The sequence below is a fragment of the Oncorhynchus kisutch genome, linkage group LG5, assembly GCF_002021735.2.
Source record: "Oncorhynchus kisutch isolate 150728-3 linkage group LG5, Okis_V2, whole genome shotgun sequence".
Lineage (NCBI taxonomy): Eukaryota > Metazoa > Chordata > Actinopteri > Salmoniformes > Salmonidae > Oncorhynchus > Oncorhynchus kisutch.
The window spans coordinates 73,683,222-73,706,512 of record NC_034178.2 but is presented as its reverse complement, the minus strand read 5'-3'; the positions used below and the strand labels follow the sequence as shown (position 1 = coordinate 73,706,512).

The following is a 23,291-nucleotide window of genomic DNA, read 5'->3' as shown; positions in this document are numbered from 1 at the left end:
CTTGGTAGCAATACATGGTTATAACATCTACAGAAAGGACAGACATGCTAAAGGTGGAGGTGTTGTCGTTTATATTCAGAACAACATTCCTGTAAAGCTTAGAGACAATCTAATGTTACAATCTGTTGATGTAATATAGCTACAGGTTCATTTGCCTCACCTAAAGCCCATTCTGGTGGGAATCTGCTATAGACCACCAAGTGCTAACAGTCAGTATCTGAATAACATGTGTGAATTGCTTGATAATGTGTGTGATATCAACAGAGAGGTATATTTTCTGGGTGATTTAAATACTGACTGGCTTTCATCAAGCTGCCCACTCAAGAAAAAGCTTGAAACTGTAACCAGTACCTGCATCCTGGTTCAGGTTGTCAGTCAACCTATCAGGGTAGTTACAAACAGCACAGGAATGAAATCATCAACATGTATTGATCACATCTTTACTAATGCTGCAGAAGCAGCTTTAAAGCAGCATCCAGATCCATCAGATGTAATGATCATAATATAGTAGCCATATCTAGGAAAACCACAGTTTCAAAGGCTGGGCCTAATATAGTGTATAAGAGTTCAGGCTGGGCCTAATATAGTGTATAAGAGGTCAGGCTGGGCCTAATATAGTGCATAAGAGGTCAGGCTGGGCCTAATATAGTGTATAAGAGGTCAGGCTGGGCCTAATATAGTGTATAAGAGGTCAGGCTGGGCCTAATATAGTGTATAAGAGGTCCGGCTGGGCCTAATATAGTGTATAAGAGTTCATACAATAAGTTTTATAGTGATTCCTACGTTGTTGATGTAAAGAATAGTTGTTGGTCCGTGGTGAGTAATGAGGAGCAACCAGACGCTGCTGGTCTGTGGTGTGTAATGAGGAGCAACCAGACGCTGCTGGTCTGTGGTGTGTAATGAGGAGCAACCAGACGCTGCTGGTCTGTGGTGTGTAATGAGGAGCAACCAGACGCTGCTGGTCTGTGGTGTGTAATGAGGAGCAACCAGACGCTGCTGGTCTGTGGTGTGTAATGAGGAGCAACCAGACGCTGCTGGTCCGTGGTGAGTAATGAGGAGCAACCAGACGCTGCTGGTCTGTGGTGTGTAATGAGGAGCAACCAGACGTTGCTGGTCCGTGGTGTGTAATGAGGAACAACCAGACGCTGCTGGTCTGTGGTGTGTAATGAGGAGCAACCAGACGCTGCTGGTCTGTGGTGAGTAATGAGGAGCAACCAGACGCTGCTGGTCTGTGGTGTGTAATGAGGAGCAACCAGACGCTGCTGGTCTGTGGTGTGTAATGAGGAGAAACCAAACGCTGCTGGTCTGTGGTGTGTAATGAGGAGCAACCAGACGCTGCTAGTCTGTGGTGTGTAATGAGGAGCAACCAGACGCTGCTGGTCTGTGGTGTGTAATGAGGAGCAACCAGACGCTGCTGGTCTGTGGTGTGTAATGAGGAGCAACCAGACGCTGCTGGTCTGTGGTGTGTAATGAGGAGCAAACAGACGCTGCTGGTCTGTGGTATGTAATGAGGAGCAACCAGACGCTGCTGGTCTGTGGTGTGTAATGAGGAGCAACCAGACGCTGCTGGTCCGTGGTGTGTAATGAGGAGCAACCAGACGCTGCTGGTCCGTGGTGTGTAATGAGGAGCAACCAGACGCTGCTGGTCTGTGGTGTGTAATGAGGAGCAACCAGACGCTGCTGGTCTGTGGTGTGTAATGAGGAGCAACCAGATGCTGCACTGGACACATTAATGAAATGTTTTATTCCAGTTACTAATAAACATGAACCCATTAAGAAAACGACTGTAAAACCAGTTAAATCCCTGTGGATTGACGAGGAATTTAAACATTGTATGGTTGAGAGGGATGATGCAAAAGGAATGTTAAAAAAGTCTGTCTGCACAACCTATTGGCAAAGGTACTGCAAATTGATAAATCATGATATCATATTATGAATAAATCTGTCTGCACAACCGATTACAAAACGTACTGCAAATTGATAAATCATGTGACTAAACTGAATAAAAAGAAGAAGAAACTACACTATGAAACAAAGATAAATGACAAAGAATGATAACAAAAAGCTTTGGAGCATCTTAAATGACATTTTGGGCAAAAAGGCAAACTCTGCTCCCTTATTCATTGAATCAGGTGGCTCATTCATCACAAAACCCACTGATATTACCAATGACTTTAATAATTTGTTTCATTGGCAAGATGAGCAAACTTAGGCATGACATGACCGCAACAAATGCCGACACTACACATCCATGTATAACTGATTAAATTATGAAAGAGAAGCATTGTAAATTTGAATTCTGTAAAGTGAGTGTGGAAGAAGTGAACAAATTATTGTCGTCTATCAACAATGACACGCCACTGGGGTCTGACAACTTGGATGACAAATTACTGAGGATAATACCGGACGATATTGACACTCCTATTTGCCATATCTTCAATTAGCATGAGGATCCAAAATAAACCAGGAAGAGTAGCTGCTGCCTTGACAGGAACTAATGGGGATCCATATTAAACCCCAGGAAGAGTATCTGCTGCCTTGGCAGGAACTAATGAGGATCCATATTAAACCCCAGGAAGAGTATCTGCTGCCTTGGCAGGAACTAATGGGGATCCATAATAAACCCCAGGAAGAGTAGCTGCTGCCTTGACAGGAACTAATGGGGATCCATATTAAACCCCAGGAAGAGTATCTGCTGCCTTGGCAGGAACTAATGAGGATCCATATTAAACCCCAGGAAGAGTATCTGCTGCCTTGGCAGGAACTAATGGGGATCCATAATAAACCCCAGGAAGAGTATCTGCTGCCTTGACAGGAACTAATGGGGATCCATATTAAACCCCAGGAAGAGTATCTGCTGCCTTGGCAGGAACTAATGGGGATCCATAATAAACCCCAGGAAGAGTAGCTGCTGCCTTGACAGGAACTAATGGGGATCCATAATAAACCCCAGGAAGAGTAGCTGCTGCCTTGACAGGAACTAATGGGGATCCATATTAAACCCCAGGAAGAGTATCTGCTGCCTTGGCAGGAACTAATGGGGATCCATAATAAACCCCAGGAAGAGTAGCTGCTGTCTTGGCAGGAACTAATGAGGATCCATAATAAATCCCAGGAAGAGTAGCTGCTGCCTTGGCAGGATGTCACACCCTGACCATAGTTTGCTTTGTATGTTTCTATGTTTTGGTTGGTCAGGGTGTGATCTGAGTGGGCATTCTATGTTGGATGTCTTGTTTGTCTATTTCTATCTCTGGCCTGATATGGTTCTCAATCAGAGGCAGGTGTTAGTCATTGTCTCTGATTGGGAACCATATTTAGGTAGCCTGGGTTTCACTGTGTGTTTGTGGGTGATTGTTCCTGTCTTTGTGTTTGCACCAGATAGGACTGTTTTGAGTTTTCACATTTCTTGTTTTGTTAGTTATTTCATGTATAGTTGTCTTTATTAAAAACATGAATAACCACCACGCTGCATTTTGGTCCGCCTCTCCTTCAGATGAAGAAAACCGTTACACAGGAACTAATGTGGATCCATAGTAAACCACAGGAAGAGTAGCTGCTGCCTTGGCAGGAACTAATGGGGATCCATAATAAACCCCAGGAAGAGTAGCTGCTGCCTTGGTAGGAACTAATGAGGATCCATAATAAACCCCAGGAAGAGTAGCTGCTGCCTTGGTAGGAACTAATGAGGATCCATGATAAACCCCAGGAAGAGTAGCTGCTGCCTTGGCAGCAACTAATGGGGATCCATAATAAACCCCAGGAAGAGTAGCTGCTGCCTCGGCAGGAACTAATGGGGATCCATAATAAATCCCAGGAAGAGTAGCTGCTGCCTTGGCAGGAACTAATGGGGATCCATAATAAACCCCAGGAAGAGTAGCTGCTGCCTTGGCAGGAACTAATGGGGATCCATAATAAACCCCAGGAAGAGTATCTGCTGCCTCGGCAGGAACTAATGGGGATCCATATTAAACCCCAGGAAGAGTAGCTGCTGCCTTGGCAGGAACTAATGGGGATCCCTAATAAACCCCAGGAAGAGTAGCTGCTGCCTTGGCAGGAACTAATGGGGATCCATAATAAACCCCAGGAAGAGTAGCTGCTGCCTTGGCAGGAACTAATGGGGATCCATAATAAACCCCAGGAAGAGTATCTGCTGCCTCGGCAGGAACTAATGGGGATCCATATTAAACCCTAGGAAGAGTAGCTGCTGCCTTGGCAGGAACTAATGGGGATCCCTAATAAACCCCAGGAAGAATAGCTGCTGCCTTGGCAGGAACTAATGGGGATCCATAATAAACCCCAGGAAGAGTAGCTGCTGCCTTGGCAGGAACTAATGGGGATCCATAATAAACCCCAGGAAGAGTAGCTGCCATCTTGGTAGGAACTAATGTGGATCCATAGTAAACCACAGGAAGAGTAGCTGCTGCCATCTTGGTAGGAACTAATGAGGATCCATAATAAACCCCAGGAAGAGTAGCTGCTGCCTTGACAGGAACTAATGAGGATCCATAATAAACCCCAGGAAGAGTAGCTGCTGCCTTGGCAGGAACTAATGGGGATCCATAATAAACCCCAAGAAGAGTAGCTGCTGCCTTGGCAGGAACTAATGGGGATCCATGGTGTATGGTGTAGTTCAGCTATATAGTATAGTTCAGCTATACAGTATGGTGTAGTTCGGCTATATAGTATAGTTCAGCTATACAGTATGGTGTAGTTCAGCTATATAGTATAGTTCAGCTATACAGTATGGTGTAGTTCAGCTATATAGTATAGTTCAGCTATATAGTATAGTTCAGCTATATAATATAGTATAATTCAGCTATATAGTATAATTCAGCTATATAGTATAGTATAATTCAGCTATATATTATAGTATAGTTCAGCTTTACAGTATAGTATAGTTCAGCTATACGTCCAGTATCAATATAAATATAATTTTATATTATAATTTATCCTTTATTTAACTATGTAAGTCGTTTAAGAACAAATTGTTATTTACAATGACAGCACTACACCGGCCAAACCAGGACGACGCTGGGCCAATTGTGAGCCAATCTATGGGTCTCCCAATCATGGCCGGTTGTGGTACTAGCCTGGATGCTGATACTATACATACAGTATGGTGTAGTTCAGCTATATAGTATAGATCACGTGTATGGATGCTGATACTATACATACAGTATGTATATATTATAAAACAATGTACTCACTCCCAGAACTCTACAACAGGCGAGGTGGAGTTGGGGTTGAAGGTGAAATTGGTGCCGTTCCTCTGGAAATCGACACAGTTCTCTACATGGAAACAGGGAACATATCACAGTTCTCTACTAGGAAACAGGGAACATATCACAGTTCTCTACTAGGAAACAGGGAACATATCACAGTTCTCTACTAGGAAACAGAGAGGGAACATATCACAGTTCTCTACTAGGAAACAGGGAACATATCACAGTTCTCTACTAGGAAACAGGGAACATATCACAGTTCTCTACTAGGAAACAGGGAACATATCACAGTTCTCTACTAGGAAACAGGGAACATATCACAGTTCTCTACTAGGAAACAGGGAACATATCACAGTTCTCTACTAGGAAACAGGGAACATATCACAGTTCTCTACTAGGAAACAGACAGTGAACATATTCAGTATTGAACAACATGGAGGTAGATGGTCAGACTAGACTAGAATAGAATAGAATACACTAGAATAGAATAGAATACACTAGAATAGAATAGACTAGACTAGAATAGAATACACTAGAATAGACTAGACTAGAATAGAATAGAATACACTAGAATAGAATACACTAGAATAGAATACACTAGAATAGAATACACTAGAATAGAATACACTAGAATAGACTAGACTAGAATAGAATAGAATACACTAGAATAGATTACACTAGAATAGAATAGACTAGACTAGAATAGAATACACTAGAATAGACTAGACTAGAATAGAATAGAATACACTAGAATAGAATAGACTAGACTAGAATAGAATAGAATAGAATAGACTAGAATAGAATAGAATACACTAGAATAGAATAGACTAGAATAGAATAGAATACACTAGAATAGAATAGACTAGACTAGAATAGAATAGAATACACTAGAATAGAATAGACTAGAATAGAATAGAATACACTAGAATAGAATAGACTAGACTATAATATAATACACTAGAATAGAATAGACTAGAATAGAATAGAATACTTTTTTTTATATTTTTTTATAAGTAGGACCCAGGTGAAGCAGGATGCATTATGGGTCTCACCTGAACAGGTGTGTTCTCACCTGTGTTCCAGTAGTGATCACACGAGGCCCAGGGTAGCTCCGTGGTGAAGCAGTTGAACAGGTAGAAGATAGCCCAGGACAGGATAACCACATAATACACATTCAAATGGGCCACGATCACCTGGGTCGCATAGCCAATACCTGTAGAACAGACAGAGAGATTACACAGCCATGAAACAGACAGAGAGATTACACAGGCATGGACAGACAGAGAGATTACACAGGCATGAAACAGACAGAGAGATTACACAGGCATGGACAGACAGAGAGATTACACAGGCATGGACGTACAGAGAGATTACACAGGCATGAACAGACAGAGAGATTACACAGGCATGGACAGACAGAGAGATTACACAGCCATGAAACAGACAGAGAGATTACACAGGCATGAAACAGACAGAGAGATTACACAGCCATGAAACAGACAGAGAGATTACACAGGCATGGACGTACAGAGAGATTACACAGGCATGGACGTACAGAGAGATTACACAGGCATGAAACAGACAGAGAAATTACACAGGCATGAAACAGACAGAGAGATTACACAGGCATGGACAGACAGAGAGATTACACAGGCATGAAACAGACAGAGAGATTACACAGGCATGGACGTACAGAGAGATTACACAGGCATGGACGTACAGAGAGATTACACAGGCATGAAACAGACAGAGATTACACAGGCATGGACAGACAGAGAGATTACACAGGCATGAAACAGACAGAGAGATTACACAGGCATGGACAGACAGAGAGATTACACAGGCATGGACAGACAGAGAGATTACACAGGCATGGACGTACAGAGAGATTACACAGGCATGGACAGACAGAGAGATTACACAGGCATGAAACAGACAGAGAGATTACACAGCCATGAAACAGACAGAGAGATTACACAGGCATGAAACAGACAGAGAGATTACACAGCCATGAAACAGACAGAGAGATTACACAGCCATGAAACAGACAGAGAGATTACACAGGCATGAAACAGACAGAGAGATTACACAGGCATGAAACAGACAGACCAATGACCTATGACCTTATGGCTAGAATGTCCGCCCTAAAATCGGAAGATTGGGTGGTCGAGTCATTTAAAAAATATGTTTTATTTAACTAGGAAAGTCAGTTAAGAACAAATTATTATTTACAATGACAGGCCTAAACGGGACGACACCGGGCCAATTGTGCGCTGCCCTATGGGACTCCCAATCCCGGAAAGGTTGTGATACAGCCTGGATTTGAACCAGGGTGTCTGCAACGACACCTCTAGCACTGTGATGCAGTGCCTTAGACCGCTGCGCCACTCGGGAGCCTTGATAGACGTAAACAGCTGCAAATTATCGAGACATCAAAGTGTCAACCAACAACCCTTCGGAAACAATAGGTCTATAGCAAACACAGCATATATGGTATACATTTCCCACGTGCGAATAACACTTCTCGGGTTAGTGTTCAGAGCACGCCATTCCGAGAACTCTAATCAATGAGGCCTATCAGTCGTGCATGGCAACACAAAACATGAACAACAGGCTAATAAATCCTTCGTTTTTTGGGTTATACTCAGGTAAAACAATTTGTGCTAATCCATACTTCCATATTTCCAAGTCAGATTCTTAAAGGTGAAGGGGGTATGGGGGGGGGGGGGGGGGGTATTAAATGAATTGGAATGTCTGTTTAATCTGACAGACTTTGTTTTTTAAATTTAAAGATATAGCTATGAAAACTCTTAAAATTGATTTATCCTGCGATCGATTTCGTTCAATTGGTAATATTCATTTTTGTCTTCTTCTAATGCCTCTTAAATGGAAAATAATCTAAGTATTGATTCCACTCTTTCTTCACGTTCATATTTTGGTTTGTTACATCTGGAAACACCTGTGTTAAATTGAAAAGGATCTGTCACTGATCTACACACAATACCCCGTAATGTCAAAGTGGAATTTTATTTGTAGAATTGTTTTCAACAAAATAAATAAATGTAAATGTAAATGTAAATGTAAAAGCTGAAATGTCTTGAATCAATTAGTATTCAACCACTTTGTTATGACAAGCCTACGTACATTCAGGAGGAAAAAAACTTGCTTAACTAATGACATCATGAATTGCATGGACTCATTCTGTGTTCAATAATAGTGATTAACATGATTTCTGAATGATTTCCTCATCTCTCTACCCCAACACATACAATTATGTGTAACGTCCCTCAGTGGAGCAGTGAATTTCAAGCACAGATTCAACCACAAAGACCAGGGAGGTTTTCCAATGTCTCGCAAAGAAAGGCACCTATTGGTAGCAAAACAGAAACAGGAGATAGACTAGTGTCCTGTCCAGGGGGTGTCCTGTCCAGGGGGTGTCCTGGTACATCAAGCTGCCTCACTACAGAAACAGGAGATAGACTAGTGTCCTGTCCAGGGGGTGTCCTGGTACATCAAGCTGCCTCACTACAGAAACAGGAGATAGACTAGTGTCCTGTCCAGGGGGTGTCCTGGTACATCAAGCTGCCTCACTACAGAAACAGGAGATAGACTAGTGTCCTGTCCAGGGGGTGTCCTGGTACATCAAGCTGCCTCACTACAGAAACAGGAGATAGACTAGTGTCCTGTCCAGGGGGTGTCCTGGTACATCAAGCTGCCTCACTACAGAAACAGGAGATAGACTAGTGTCCTGTCCAGGGGTGTACTGGTACATCAAGCTGCCTCACTACAGAAACAGGAGATAGACTAGTGTCCTGTCCAGGGGGTGTCCTGGTACATCAAGCTGCCTCACTACAGAAACAGGAGATAGACTAGTGTCCTGTCCAGGGGGTGTCCTGGTACATCAAGCTGCCTCACTACAGAAACAGGAGATAGACTAGTGTCCTGTCCAGGGGGTGTCCTGGTACATCAAGCTGTCTCACTACAGAAACAGGAGATAGACTAGCGTCCTGTCCAGGGAGTGTCCTGGTACATCAAGCTGCCTCACTACAGAAACAGGAGATAGACTAGTGTCCTGTCCAGGGGGTGTACTGGTACATCAAGCTGCCTCACTACAGAAACAGGAGATAGACTAGTGTCCTGTCCAGGGGGTGTCCTGGTACATCAAGCTGCCTCACTACAGAAACAGGAGATAGACTAGTGTCCTGTCCAGGGGGTGTCCTGGTACATCAAGCTGTCTCACTACAGAAACAGGAGATAGACTAGCGTCCTGTCCAGGGGGTGTCCTGGTACATCAAGCTGCCTCACTACAGAAACAGGAGATAGACTAGTGTCCTGTCCAGGGGGTGTCCTGGTACATCAAGCTGCCTCACTACAGAAACAGGAGATAGACTAGTGTCCTGTCCAGGGGATGTCCTGGTACATCAAGCTGCCTCACTACAGAAACAGGAGATAGACTAGTGTCCTGTCCAGGGGGTGTCCTGGTACATCAAGCTGCCTCACTACAGAAACAGGAGATAGACTAGTGTCCTGTCCAGGGGGTGTCCTGGTACATCAAGCTGCCTCACTACAGAAACAGGAGATAGACTAGTGTCCTGTCCAGGGGGTGTCCTGGTACATCAAGCTGTCTCACTACAGAAACAGGAGATAGACTAGTGTCCTATCCAGGGGGTGTCCTGGTACATCAAGCTGCCTCACTACAGAAACAGGAGATAGACTAGTGTCCTGTCCAGGGGGTGTCCTGGTACATCAAGCTGCCTCACTACAGAAACAGGAGATAGACTAGTGTCCTGTCCAGGGGGTGTCCTGGTACATCAAGCTGCCTCACTACAGAAACAGGAGATAGACTAGTGTCCTGTCCAGGGGGTGTCCTGGTACATCAAGCTGCCTCACTACAGAAACAGGAGATAGACTAGTGTCCTGTCCAGGGGGTGTCCTGGTACATCAAGCTGCCTCACTACAGAAACAGGAGATAGACTAGTGTCCTGTCCAGGGGTGTACTGGTACATCAAGCTGCCTCACTACAGAAACAGGAGATAGACTAGTGTCCTGTCCAGGGGGTGTCCTGGTACATCAAGCTGCCTCACTACAGAAACAGGAGATAGACTAGTGTCCTGTCCAGGGGGTGTCCTGGTACATCAAGCTGCCTCACTACAGAAACAGGAGATAGACTAGTGTCCTGTCCAGGGGGTGTCCTGGTACATCAAGCTGCCTCACTACAGAAACAGGAGATAGACTAGTGTCCTGTCCAGGGGGTGTCCTGGTACATCAAGCTGCCTCACTACAGAAACAGGAGATAGACTAGTGTCCTGTCCAGGGGGTGTCCTGGTACATCAAGCTGCCTCACTACAGAAACAGGAGATAGACTAGTGTCCTGTCCAGGGGGTGTCCTGGTACATCAAGCTGCCTCACTACAGAAACAGGAGATAGACTAGTGTCCTGTCCAGGAGGTGTCCTGGTACATCAAGCTGCCTCACTACAGAAACAGGAGATAGACTAGTGTCCTGTCCAGGGGGTGTCCTGGTACATCAAGCTGTCTCACTACAGAAACAGGAGATAGACTAGCGTCCTGTCCAGGGGGTGTCCTGGTACATCAAGCTGCCTCACTACAGAAACAGGAGATAGACTAGTGTCCTGTCCAGGGGGTGTACTGGTACATCATGCTGCCTCACTACAGAAACAGGAGATAGACTAGTGTCCTGTCCAGGGGGTGTCCTGGTACATCAAGCTGCCTCACTACAGAAACAGGAGATAGACTAGTGTCCTGTCCAGGGGGTGTCCTGGTACATCAAGCTGTCTCACTACAGAAACAGGAGATAGACTAGCGTCCTGTCCAGGGGGTGTCCTGGTACATCAAGCTGCCTCACTACAGAAACAGGAGATAGACTAGTGTCCTGTCCAGGGGTGTACTGGTACATCAAGCTGCCTCACTACAGAAACAGGAGATAGACTAGTGTCCTGTCCAGGGGGTGTCCTGGTACATCAAGCTGCCTCACTACAGAAACAGGAGATAGACTAGTGTCCTGTCCAGGGAGTGTCCTGGTACATCAGAAACAGGATATAGGAGTCTATGAGCTGTTCAGCGGGACAGAGAGAGAGAAAATACTCAGGAAGGTTTAAACAAACACAGACACACAGAACATACAGGTATGGAAATTCATTGGAAAGAACACAGAGAGAATAAACCGGCATGGGATGGATAGTATAGACATATACATATACTTCCTTTCTCACTACGTTGGATAAATAACATCAATCACTACTTGAATTAAAGACATAAGGTCATAAGATAGATAAACATGTACAGTCAGCACAATCACCAGGGTAGGATAAGTACTTAACTAATACTCAACTGTGATTGTAATCGAGAGGGTGATTGTTTATTTCGTTTTTATTATCATTATGAAGTGAATGTAAACCACCATAGTTGACTTTAGTGTTAATAATATAACCAAAATATAATTATTTAATGACATTAATGACATTATTTATTTATTTATTATGTATTAATACATAATCGAGAAGAAAAATTAAATAAATGAAGGCATTATTACCTTCAAAAAGCGGGCAGCATTTCCTCCAACATGTGATGCCTCCTTCGCTGGTGAACTGTCCCAGAGCTGTCTCCAGGAAGAACACCGGGATGCCACAACATATAAAGAAGATTATATATGGTACGAAGAACGCACCTGGAAAACACACACACACGCACACACACCCACACACACCACACACAGACACAGACACAGACACAGACACACACACACACACACACACACACACACACACACACACACACACACACACACACACAGACACACACACACACATACACACACACACACACACACACACACACACACACACACACACACAGACACACACACACACACAGACACGTTGACTAGTGTTAAAAGAACGGTTCTCAATAATAATATGGGGCCCAGTTTCCCGGACACGGAAAAGGCCAAGTCATTGGAGTAAGAAAAAAAAGCCATTTTGAATGAAGATTATAATATTGAAAGTCCTAGAAGATTCTGTTTTTTACAGTACTCAAGAGAGACAGATTGGGAGGGTATCTTTCTTGAATAAAGAAGGACTAGCTGTGTTCAAATCAAATCAAATGTTTATTGGTCACGTACACATGGTTAGCATGTTATTGAGGGTGAAGGGAAATGCTTGTTCACATATTAACCACCAGATTAACATACAAATTCGCTACAATGTCATTGTTACAACACAGTCCTCTGTTGTTATAAACAGAGGTCGGGAATATCTGACCTCCTCTGTTGTTATAACAGAGGTCGGGAATATCTGACCTCCTCTGTTGTTATAACAGAGGTCGGGAATATCTGACCTCCTCTGTTGTTATAACAGAGGTCGGGAATATCTGACCTCCTCTGTTGTTATAACAGAGGTCGGGGTATATCTGACCTCCTCTGTTGTTATAACAGAGGTCGGGGTATATCTGACCTCCTCTGTTGCTATAACAGAGGTCGGGGAATATCTGACCTCCTCTGTTGTTATAACAGAGGTCGGGGTATATCTGACATCTGTTGCTATAACAGAGGTAGGGGGATATCTGACCTCCTCTGTTGTTATAACAGAGGTCGGGGAACATCAGACCTCCTCTGTTGTTAAAACAGAGGTCGGGGAATATCTGACCTCCTCTGTTGTTATAACAGAGGTCGGGGAATATCTGACCTCCTCTGTTGTTATAACAACCCCCCCCCCCCGAATGATCTACAACATGGTTGAATCAATGTCTTACCTACTCTAGTCTTATAACACAATTAAGGTAACAGTCACGTAATGGCTTAGATGTTGGGTTGATAGTCGCTGGACCCAGGTTCCAGTCCCAGTCAGGGCTAACCTCCGAATTTGCTATAACACAGTAGAATATCTTACCTCCTCCATTCTTGTAACACAGGTAGGGGAAACGCCACACGTTTCCCAGCCCTATGATCTCTCCGGCCACCGACAGGACAAACTCAATCTTGTTGTTCCAGTGGCCCCTCTCGTTGACCGGCTTCTTGTCGTTGGCTGCCTCGAAGTCCAGGGCGTCCTCTGGTTTGCCATTGATTACTGAGACTTTCTTCTCGCCTGTCATGGCGTTGCAACAGCCTGAAATGAAACTAATTGATGTTACACTCCTTCAATTAGATTAAACCTCTGGTTTAAGGCTATACAGTGATATTTTGATTTTGAAGCATGTTTATGATGAGGCAGCTGAGAGAGGCGGCCCGGGGACAGGGTAGAGTAGAGGAGAGTAGAGTTAGAGTAGAGTAGAGTTAGAGTAGAGTAGAGTTAGAGTAGAGTAGAGTTAGAGTAGAGTAGAGTTAAGGAGAGTAGAGTTAGGGTAGAGTAAAGGAGAGTCGAGTTAGAGTAGAGTAGAGTAGAGTAGAGGAGAGGAGAGTAGAGTTAGAGTAGAGTAAAGGAGAGTAGAGTTAGAGTAGAATTAGAGTAGAGTAGAGTTAAGGAGAGTAGAGTTAGGGTAGAGTAAAGGAGGGTAGAGTAAAGGAGAGTAGAGTTAGAGTAGAGTAAAGGAGAGTAGAGTTAGGGTAGAGTAGAGGAGAGTAGAGTTAGGGTAGAGTAAAGGAGAGTAGAGTTAGAGTAGAGTAAAGGAGAGTAGAGTTAGGGTAGAGTAGAGGAGAGTAGAGTTAGAGTAGAGTAGAGTTAGAGTAGAGTAAAGGAGAGTAGAGTTAGAGTAGAATTAGAGTAGAGTAGAGTTAAGGAGAGTAGAGTTAGGGTAGAGTAAAGGAGAGTAGAGTTAGAGTAGAGTAAAGGAGAGTAGAGTTAGAGTAGAGTAGAGTTAGAGTAGAGTAGAGTTAGAGTAGAGTAAAGGAGAGTAGAGTTAGAGTAGAGTAAAGGAGAGTAGAGTAGAGTTAGAGTAGAGTAGAGTTAGAGTAGAGTAAAGGAGAGTAGAGTTAGGGTAGAGTAAAGGAGAGTAGAGTTAGAGTAGAGTAAAGGAGAGTAGAGTTAGAGTAGAGTAGAGTTAGAGTAGAGTAAAGGAGAGTAGAGTTAGGGTAGAGTAAAGGAGAGTAGAGTTAGAGTAGAGTACAGTTAGAGTAGAGTAGAGTAGAGTAGAGCAGAGTACAATCGTGGCCAAAATAATTTTGAGAATGACACAAATATTAATTTCCACAAAGTTTGCTGCTTCGGTGTCTTTAGATATCAGATGTTACTATGGAATACTGAAGTATAATTACAAGCATTTCATAAGTGTCAAAGGCTTTTATTGACAATTACATGAAGTTGATGCAAAGAGTCAATATTTGCAGTGTTGACCCTTCTTTTTCAAGACCTCTGCAATCCTCCCTGGCATGCTGTCAATTAACTTCTGATGGCAGCCCATTCTTGCATAATCAATGCTTGGAGTTTGTCAGAATTTGTGGGGTTTTATTTGTCCACCCGCCTCTTGAGGATTGACCACAAGTTCTCAATGGGATTAATGTCTGGGGAGTTTCCTGGCCATGGACCCAAAATAGCGATGTTTTGTTCCCCGAGCCACTTAGTTATCACTTTTGCCTTATGGCAAGTTGCTCCATCATGCTGGAAAAGGCATTGTTCATCACCAAACTGTCCCTGGATGGTTGGAAGAAGTTGCTCTCGGAGAATGTGTTGGTAGCATTCTTTATTCATGGCTGTGTTCTTAGGCAAAATTGTGAGTGAGCCCAATCCCTTGGCTGAGAAGCAACCACACACATGAATGGTCTCAGGATGTTTTACTGTTGGCATGACACCGGAGAGTGAGAGGTATATTTAGAGTAGTGTTAGAGTAGAGTGAGCGAAGAATAGAGTACGAGTAGAATAGAGGTAGAGGTAAAGTAGAGTACAGTTAGAGTAGTGTAGAGTTAGAGTAGAGCGCAGTTAGAGAAGAGTAGAGTAGAGTAGAGTAGAGTTAGAGTAGAGTAGAGTAGAGTTAGAGAAGAGTTAGAGTAAAGTAAGAGTATAGTTAGAGTAGAATAGAGTAGAGTTAGAGTAGAGTAGAGTTAGAGTAGAGCAGAGCTAGAGAAGAGTTAGAGAAGAGTTAGAGTAGAGCAGAGCTAGAGAAGAGTTAGAGAAGAGAGAGTAAAGTAAGAGTACAGCTAGAGTAGTGTTCGAGTAGAGTATAGTAGAGTAGAGTTATACTAGAGTAGAGTATAGTAGAGTTATAGTAGAGTAGAGTAGAGTCTGAGGATAGTAGAGTTATAGTAGAGTAGAGTTAGAGTAGAGTAGATGTAGAGTTATAGTAGAGTAGAGTTAGAGTAGAGTTATAGTAGAGTAGAGTTAGAGTTAGAGTATAGCAGAGTTATAGTAGAGTAGAGTTAGAGTAGAGTAGAGTTATAGTAGAGTAGAGTTATAGTAGAGTAGAGTTAGAGTATAGTAGAGTTATAGTAGATAAGAGTTATAGTAGAGTTATAGTAGAGTAGAGTTATAGTAGAGTTATAGTAGAGTGGAGTTATATTAGAGTAGAGTTATAGTAGAGTAGAGTTACAGTAGAGTAAAGTAGAGTTATAGTAGAGTTATAGTAGAGTAGAGTTAAAGTAGAGTAGAATTATAGTAGAGTAGTTATAGTAGAGTAGAGTTATAGCAGAGTAGAGTTATAGTAGAGTAGAGTTATAGTAGAGTAGAGTTATAGTAGAGTATAGTAGAGTTATAGTAGAGTAGCATTATAGTAGAGTAGAGTTATAGTAGAATTATAGTAGAGTAGCATTATAGTAGAGTAGAGTTATAGTAGAATTATAGTAGAGTAGAGTTATCGTAGAGTAGAGTTATAGTAGAGTTATAGTAGAGTTACAGTTATAGTAGAGTAGAATTATAGTAGAGTATAGTAGAGTTAGAGTAGAGTATAGTAGAGTTACAGTTATAGTATAGTAGAGTTATAGTAGAGTATAGTTAGAGTAGAGTAGCGTTATAGTAGAGTAGAGTTATAGTAGAGTAGAGTTATCGTAGAGTAGAGTAGAGTTATAGTAGAGTAGAGTGGAATTATAGTAGAGTAGAGTTATAGTAGAGTTATAGTAGAGGTACAGTAGAGTAGAGTTATAGTAGAGTAGAATTATAGTAGAGTATAGTAGAGTTATAGTAGAGTATAGTAGAGTTATAGTAGAGTAGAGTTATAGTAGAGTATAGTTATAGTAGAGTATAGTAGAGTTATAGTAGAGTTGCGTTATAGTAGAGTAGAGTTATAGTAGAGTTATAGTAGAGTAGAGAAGAGTTAGAGTAGAGTAGAGTTAGAGTAGAGTAGAGTTATAGTAGAGTAGAGTAGAGTAGAGTTATAGTAGAGTATAGTAGAGTTATAGTAGAGTAGAGTTATAGTAGAGTATAGTTATAGTAGAGTAGAGTAGAGTAGAATAGAGTTGGAGTAGAGTAGAGTAGAGTTATAGTAGAGTATAGTAGAGTTATAGTAGAGTATAGTAGAGTTATAGTAGAGTAGAGTTATGGTAGAGTATAGTTATAGTAGAGTAGAGTAGAATAGAGTTGGAGTAGAGTAGAGTAGAGTTATAGTAGAGTAGAGTAGAGTTATAGTAGAGTATAGTAGAGTTATAGTAGAGTAGAGTTATGGTAGAGTATAGTTATAGTAGAGTAGAGCAGAGTTGGAGTAGAGTAGAGTAGAGTTATAGTCGAGTTATAGTAGAGTAGAGCAGAGTTGGAGTAGAGTAGAGTAGAGTTATAGTAGAGTGGAGTTATATTTAGAGTAGAGTTATAGTAGAGTAGAGTTACAGTAGAGTAAAGTAGAGTAAAGTAGAGTTATAGTAGAGTTATAGTAGAGTAGAATTATAGTAGAGTAGAGTAGTTATAGTAGAGTAGAATTATAGCAGAGTAGAGTTATAGTAGAGTATAGTAGAGTTATAGTAGAGTAGATTTATAGTAGAGTATAGTAGAGTTATAGTAGAGTAGAGTTATCGTAGAGTAGAGTTAGAGTAGAGTTATAGTAGAGTAGAGTTATAGTAGATTAGAGTTATAGTAGAGTAGAGTGGAATTATAGTAGAGTAGAGTAGAGTTATAGTAGAGTATAGTAGAGTTATAGTAGAGTAGAGTTATAGTAGAGTATAGTTATAGTAGAGTAGATTTATAGTAGAGTTGAGTTATAGTAGAGTATAGTTATAGTAGAGTTATAGTAGAGTAGAGTAGAGTTACAGTAGAGTAGAGTTACAGTAGAGTAGAGTTATAGTAGAGTAGAGTAGAGTTATAGTAGAGTATAGTAGAGTTATAGTAGAGTAGAGTTATAGTAGAGTATAGGTATAGTAGAGTAGAGTAGAGTAGAATAGAGTTGGAGTAGAGATATAGTAGAGTATAGTAGAGTTATAGTAGAGTATAGTTATAGTAGAGTAGAGTAGAGTTATAGTAGAGTAGCGTTATAGTAGAGTAGAGTTATAGTAGAGTAGAGTTATCGTAGAGTAGAGTTATAGTAGAGTAGAGTTATAGTAGAGTAGAGTTATAGTAGAGTAGAGTGGAATTATAGTAGAGTAGAGTAGAGTTATAGTAGAGTATAGTCGAGTTATAGTAGAGTTATAGTAGAGTATAGTTATAGTAGAGTAGAGTAGAGTTATAGTAGAGTTGAGTTATAGTAGAGTTATAGTAGAGTAGAGTTACAGTAGAGTAGAGTTACAGTAGAGTAGAGTTATAGTATAGTAGAGTAGAGTTATAGTAGAGTATAGTAGAGTTATAGTAGAGTAGAGTTATAGTAGAGTATAGTTATAGTAGAGTAGAGTAGAGTAGAATAGAGTTGGAGTAGAGATATAGTAGAGTATAGTAGAGTTATAGTAGAGTATAGTTATAGTAGAGTAGAGTAGAGTAGAGTAGAGTTATAGTAGAGTTGAGTTATAGTAGAGTAGAGTTATAGTAGAGTAATAGTAGAGTAGAGTAGAGTTACAGTAGAGTAGAGTTACAGTAGAGTAGAGTTATAGTAGAGTAGAGTAGAGTTATAGTATAGTAGAGTTATAGTAGAGTAGAGTTATAGTAGAGTAGAGTTATCGTAGAGTATAGTTATAGTAGAGTAGAGTAGAGTAGAGTAGAGTAGAGTAGAATAGAGTTGGAGTAGAGTAGAGTGGAGTTATAGTAGAGTAGAGTTATAGTAGAGTAGAGTTATAGTATAGTAGAGTTATAGTAGAGTAGAGTTATAGTAGAGTATAGTTATAGTAGAGTAGAGTAGAGTAGAGTAGAATAGAGTTGGAGTAAAGTAGAGTGGAGTTATAGTAGAGTATAGTAGAGTTATAGTAGAGTATAGTCATAGTAGAGTAGAGTTATAGTAGAGTTGAGTTATTGTAGAGTAGAGTTATAGTAGAGTATAGTAGAGTTATAGTAGAGTTGAGTTAGAGTAGAGTTAGAGTAGAGTTAGAGTAGAATAGAGTTGGAGTAGAGTAAAGGTAGTTTAGAGTAGAGTTAGAGTAGAGCTAGAGTAGAGTTATAGTAGAGTAGAGTTAGAGTAGAGTAGAGTTAGAGTAGAGTTAGAGTAGAGTAGAATAGAGTTGGAGTAGAGTAGAGTTAGAGTAGAGTAAATGTAGAGAAGAGTTCCACCACTTTAGGATGACACTGGGAGACTGGGAGTCTTCGACTACAATCACAGGAAATTACACTAGAGATTTGTCTGACATGCATTTACAAGAACCCCAACTGTTACAAAATTGGTATGATATAGTTTATAAACGGACATTCAAATAAAATAAAATAGAGCTGTGTCGTCAATCATGAGGTCCCCCAAATGCAACAATTGTCTCTCCAATTAGGAACAGCATGACACGACACAATTGAATTTAGGTGTGACAAAGTAATGAGCGCAAAACGACACATCATCAACTCTTACAATTGATTTGTTTTAAAATCATGATTCGTATCGATCCCGCCTTCCCCTTCGTCTAATGGATGAAAGAAAGCATGAATTGACAAAGAGGTGAAGTCTGAAGTCACACTACTCACCGATATACTGTAGGTTATATAATAAAGAATATACTGTAGGTTATATAGTGAAGCGCTCCGTGGCTTTAGATTCTAAGAAGAGAACCAGGACGCGATAAAGAAGGAGAGAAAAAAAGGAAGTTCTGGATGTTTTCCGCCGTCAGTTGAATGTGGTTGTTTTTTGTTTTGTCTCCGTCTATATAAAGGAAGATTCCGGTTAGGCGGCAGCGGTAGATATCTCGTACCAGGCTCGTGCTGGATAGGATAACATGCAACTGCGCAGCCGGTGGGTAAAGCGCGCGATGTGATCTCCTAACGCCTCGGGTTGGACAGAAGCCACGAGGTAACCGTAACCACACAGCGCGGTGTTTCACACACCATTGTAAACTCACTCTACACAGCACAGGGAAAAAGGGGGACGGAGTTACGAAGACCAACGGAAAGATAACCAGGCTGAACAAAATTAGGAAAAATTATAGCCTATAGCTCAACGCCTCAGAGAGTGTGAGGTTTTATTCTTGGTGTGTGGGTATTTGTTGTTGTTGTTTTCGTTGAGCCAGGCTAACAATCTATTCAAGACCTGGATAGATCTATAGAGGGGGGGGAAACTAATTCTGCCATCATGTGCACTAGAAGACTGCATTTCTAAGCTTGTCATGCGTGATTTAGAAATTTGACGGAACTGTATTGTGAATGTACTGTATAGAGTCATACAAGCTTTTGTGGTTTCAGTGCATCGTGTGTAATAAATAACCCGTCAACCATCATAACTGCATGTTTCCATAACATGTGGTCACTACAGTAGCAAAGTGACAAATTGTCATAAACTTTTATTACATTTAAAATGTCAAGTTCTCGCTTTCAAAACCGAATGAAAACTAAAATAAAATTTTACTAAGTATTCTGATGACTTCAAAAATAGGTTTTTCCAAAACAGGTGAATTAAACTTTTTTTTAAATTTTTTTACAAAACTAGTTGAACAAAGTGGAAATTATCAATATTGTAAATATTAATGACCTACAAATAGAGAAATGTTGCAGATATTAGCATAATAATTTGCTCAAAACACAGTTATTTAGTAGTTCTAAATATATATATATTTTTTTTACCTTAGTTCAGGGGGTGTTGAGAAGGAAAGTCGAACCTAAAGAGTGGACGAGTGACTGTGAGTTAAAGGAGTTTACGGGGTACAAGTGACTATTTTGCTGAATCCTAGCCACATGATCAGCAGGGAAATGTCAAGAGAAGGAAGGAGAGTCAAACCTAAAGAGCTAGAAACCATTGATTTATGAATTGATGTCAGTGGTGTTGTATCCTTTGTTGAGACAAAGGCCTTTGTATCCCAAATGGCACCCTAATCTCTTTATAGTGCCCTACTTTGGACCAGTGTCCATGAGGCTCTGGTCAAAAGGAGTGCACTATATAGGGAACAGGGGGGTGGGTGGGGGGGGGGGGGCATTTGGGACACATGCAGGGGTTCAGGCAGCATACAAACAACACAAACAACCGACCTGTTGTGCCTCCGAGTTCGTCAAGGCAACACACACATTCCTTAAAGGGGAATTTCTATCAAGATATATATAGTCATTACATTATTAACAACAGTATGTTTATCCAAACCACAAGCTTGAACGAGATAATTTTCAATTTCACTGGTAGAATCGGGAAAGTTTCTAACTTCCTGTGTATTCTGCCCCGCTTGGTAGATGGGGGCATGCCCACAAAGCCTGGCATTCATAGAAAATGCAGATACTGCCCCACTTGGTAGATGGGGGGCATGCCCACAAAGCCTGGCATTCATAGAAAATGCAGATACTGCCCCACTTGGTAGATGGGGGGCATGCCCACAAAGCCTGGCATTCATAGAAAATGCAGATACTGCCCCGCTTGGTAGATGGGGGCATGCCCACAAAGCCTGGCATTCATAGAAAATGCAGATACTGCCCCGCTTGGTAGATGGGGGCATGCCCACAAAGCCTGGCATTCATAGAAAATGCAGATACTGCCCCGCTTGGTAGATGGGGGCATGCCCACAAAGCCTGGCATTCATAGAAAATGCAGATACTGCCCCGCTTGGTAGATGGGGGCATGCCAACTAAGCCTGGCATTCATAGAAAATGCAGATACTGCCCCGCTTGGTAGATGGGGGCATGCCCACAAAACCTGGCATTCATAGAAAATGCAGATACTGCCCCACTTGGTAGATGGGGGCATGCCCACAAATCCTGGCATTCATAGAAAATGCAGATACTGCCCCACATGGTAGATGGGGGCATGCCCACAAAGCCTGGCATTCATAGAAAATGCAGATACTGCCCCACTTGGTAGATGGGGGCATGCCCACAAAGCCTGGCATTCATAGAAAATGCAGATACTGCCCCGCTTGGTAGATGGGGGCATGCCCACAAAGCCTGGCATTCATAGAAAATGCAGATACTGCCCCGCTTGGTAGATGGGGGCATGCCAACTTAGCCTGGCATTCATAGAAAATGCAGATACTGCCCCGCTTGGTAGATGGGGGCATGCCCACAAAGCCTGGCATTCATAGAAAATGCAGATACTGCCCCACTTGGTAGATGGGGGCATGCCCACAAAGCCTGGCATTCATAGAAAATGCAGATACTGCCCCACTTGGTAGATGGGGGCATGCCCACAAAGCCTGGCATTCATAGAAAATGCAGATACTGCCCCGCTTGGTAGATGGGGGCATGCCCACAAAACCTGGCATTCATAGAAAATGCAGATACTGCCCCACTTGGTAGATGGGGTGCATGCCCACAAAGCCTGGCATTCATAGAAAATGCAGATACTGCCCCACATGGTAGATGGGGGCATGCCAACTTAGCCTGGCATTCATAGAAAATGCAGATACTGCCCCGCTTGGTAGATGGGGGCATGCCCACAAAGCCTGGCATTCATAGAAAATGCAGATACTGCCCCACTTGGTAGATGGGGGCATGCCCACAAAGCCTGGCATTCATAGAAAATGCAGATACTGCCCCACTTGGTAGATGGGGGCATGCCCACAAAGCCTGGCATTCATAGAAAATGCAGATACTGCCCCACATGGTAGATGGGGGCATGCCAACTTAGCCTGGCATTCATAGAAAATGCAGATACTGCCCCGCTTGGTAGATGGGGGCATGCCCACAAAGCCTGGCATTCATAGAAAATGCAGATACTGCCCCACTTGGTAGATGGGGGCATGCCCACAAAGCCTGGCATTCATAGAAAATGCAGATACTGCCCCACTTGGTAGATGGGGGCATGCCCACAAAGCCTGGCATTCATAGAAAATGCAGATACTGCCCCACATGGTAGATGGGGGCATGCCCACAAAGCCTGGCATTCATAGAAAATGCAGATACTGCCCCACATGGTAGATGGGGGCATGCCCACAAAGCCTGGCATTCATAGAAAATGCAGATACTGCCCCACATGGTAGATGGGGGCATGCCCACAAAGCCTGGCATTCATAGAAAATGCAGATACTGCCCCGCTTGTTAGATGGGGACATGCCCACAAAGCCTGGCATTCATAGAAAATGCAGATACTGCCCCGCTTGATAGATGGGGGCATGCCCACAAAGCCTGGCATTCATAGAAAATGCAGATACTGCCCCGCTTGGTAGATGGGGGCATGCCCACAAAGCCTGGCATTCATAGAAAATGCAGATACTGCCCCGCTTGGTAGATGGGGGCATGCCCACAAAGCCTGGGATTCATAGAAAATGCAGATACTGCCCCACATGGTAGATGGGGGCATGCCCACAAAGCCTGGCATTCATAGAAAATGCAGATACTGCCCCGCTTGGTAGATGGGGGCATGCCCACAAAGCCTGGCATTCATAGAAAATGCAGATACTGCCCCGCTTGGTAGATGGGGGCATGCCCACAAAACCTGGCATTCATAGAAAATGCAGATACTGCCCCACTTGGTAGATGGGGGGCATGCCCACAAAGCCTGGCATTCATAGAAAATGCAGATACTGCCCCACATGGTAGATGGGGGCATGCCAACTTAGCCTGGCATTCATAGAAAATGCAGATACTGCCCCGCTTGGTAGATGGGGGCATGCCCACAAAGCCTGGCATTCATAGAAAATGCAGATACTGCCCCACTTGGTAGATGGGGGCATGCCCACAAAGCCTGGCATTCATAGAAAATGCAGATACTGCCCCACTTGGTAGATG

The 23,291-nt window shown here is 42.5% G+C and overlaps 1 protein-coding gene across 2 annotated transcripts in view; it reads right to left on the bottom strand.

Annotated features, from left to right (window-relative positions):
• The window catches only part of slc6a11b (solute carrier family 6 member 11b), a 78,639-nt gene extending 58,325 nt beyond the window's left edge, over positions 1-20,314 (bottom strand). The window contains exons 1-5 of one of the 2 annotated variants that reach the window (XM_031825794.1): positions 20,208-20,314; positions 13,128-13,343; positions 11,774-11,908; positions 6,295-6,435; positions 5,208-5,289 (exon numbers count right to left, since the gene is read on the bottom strand). In XM_031825794.1, coding sequence (XP_031681654.1) covers positions 5,208-5,289; positions 6,295-6,435; positions 11,774-11,908; positions 13,128-13,329 — 560 coding nt within the window. In that variant the 5' untranslated portion in view covers positions 13,330-13,343; positions 20,208-20,314. Of the gene's footprint in view, positions 1-5,207; positions 5,290-6,294; positions 6,436-11,773; positions 11,909-13,127; positions 13,344-19,118; positions 19,433-20,207 lie in introns of those variants that run through there. The other variant, XM_031825793.1, reaches the window with a different exon arrangement.
• Positions 20,315-23,291: the final 2,977 nt, after the last annotated feature.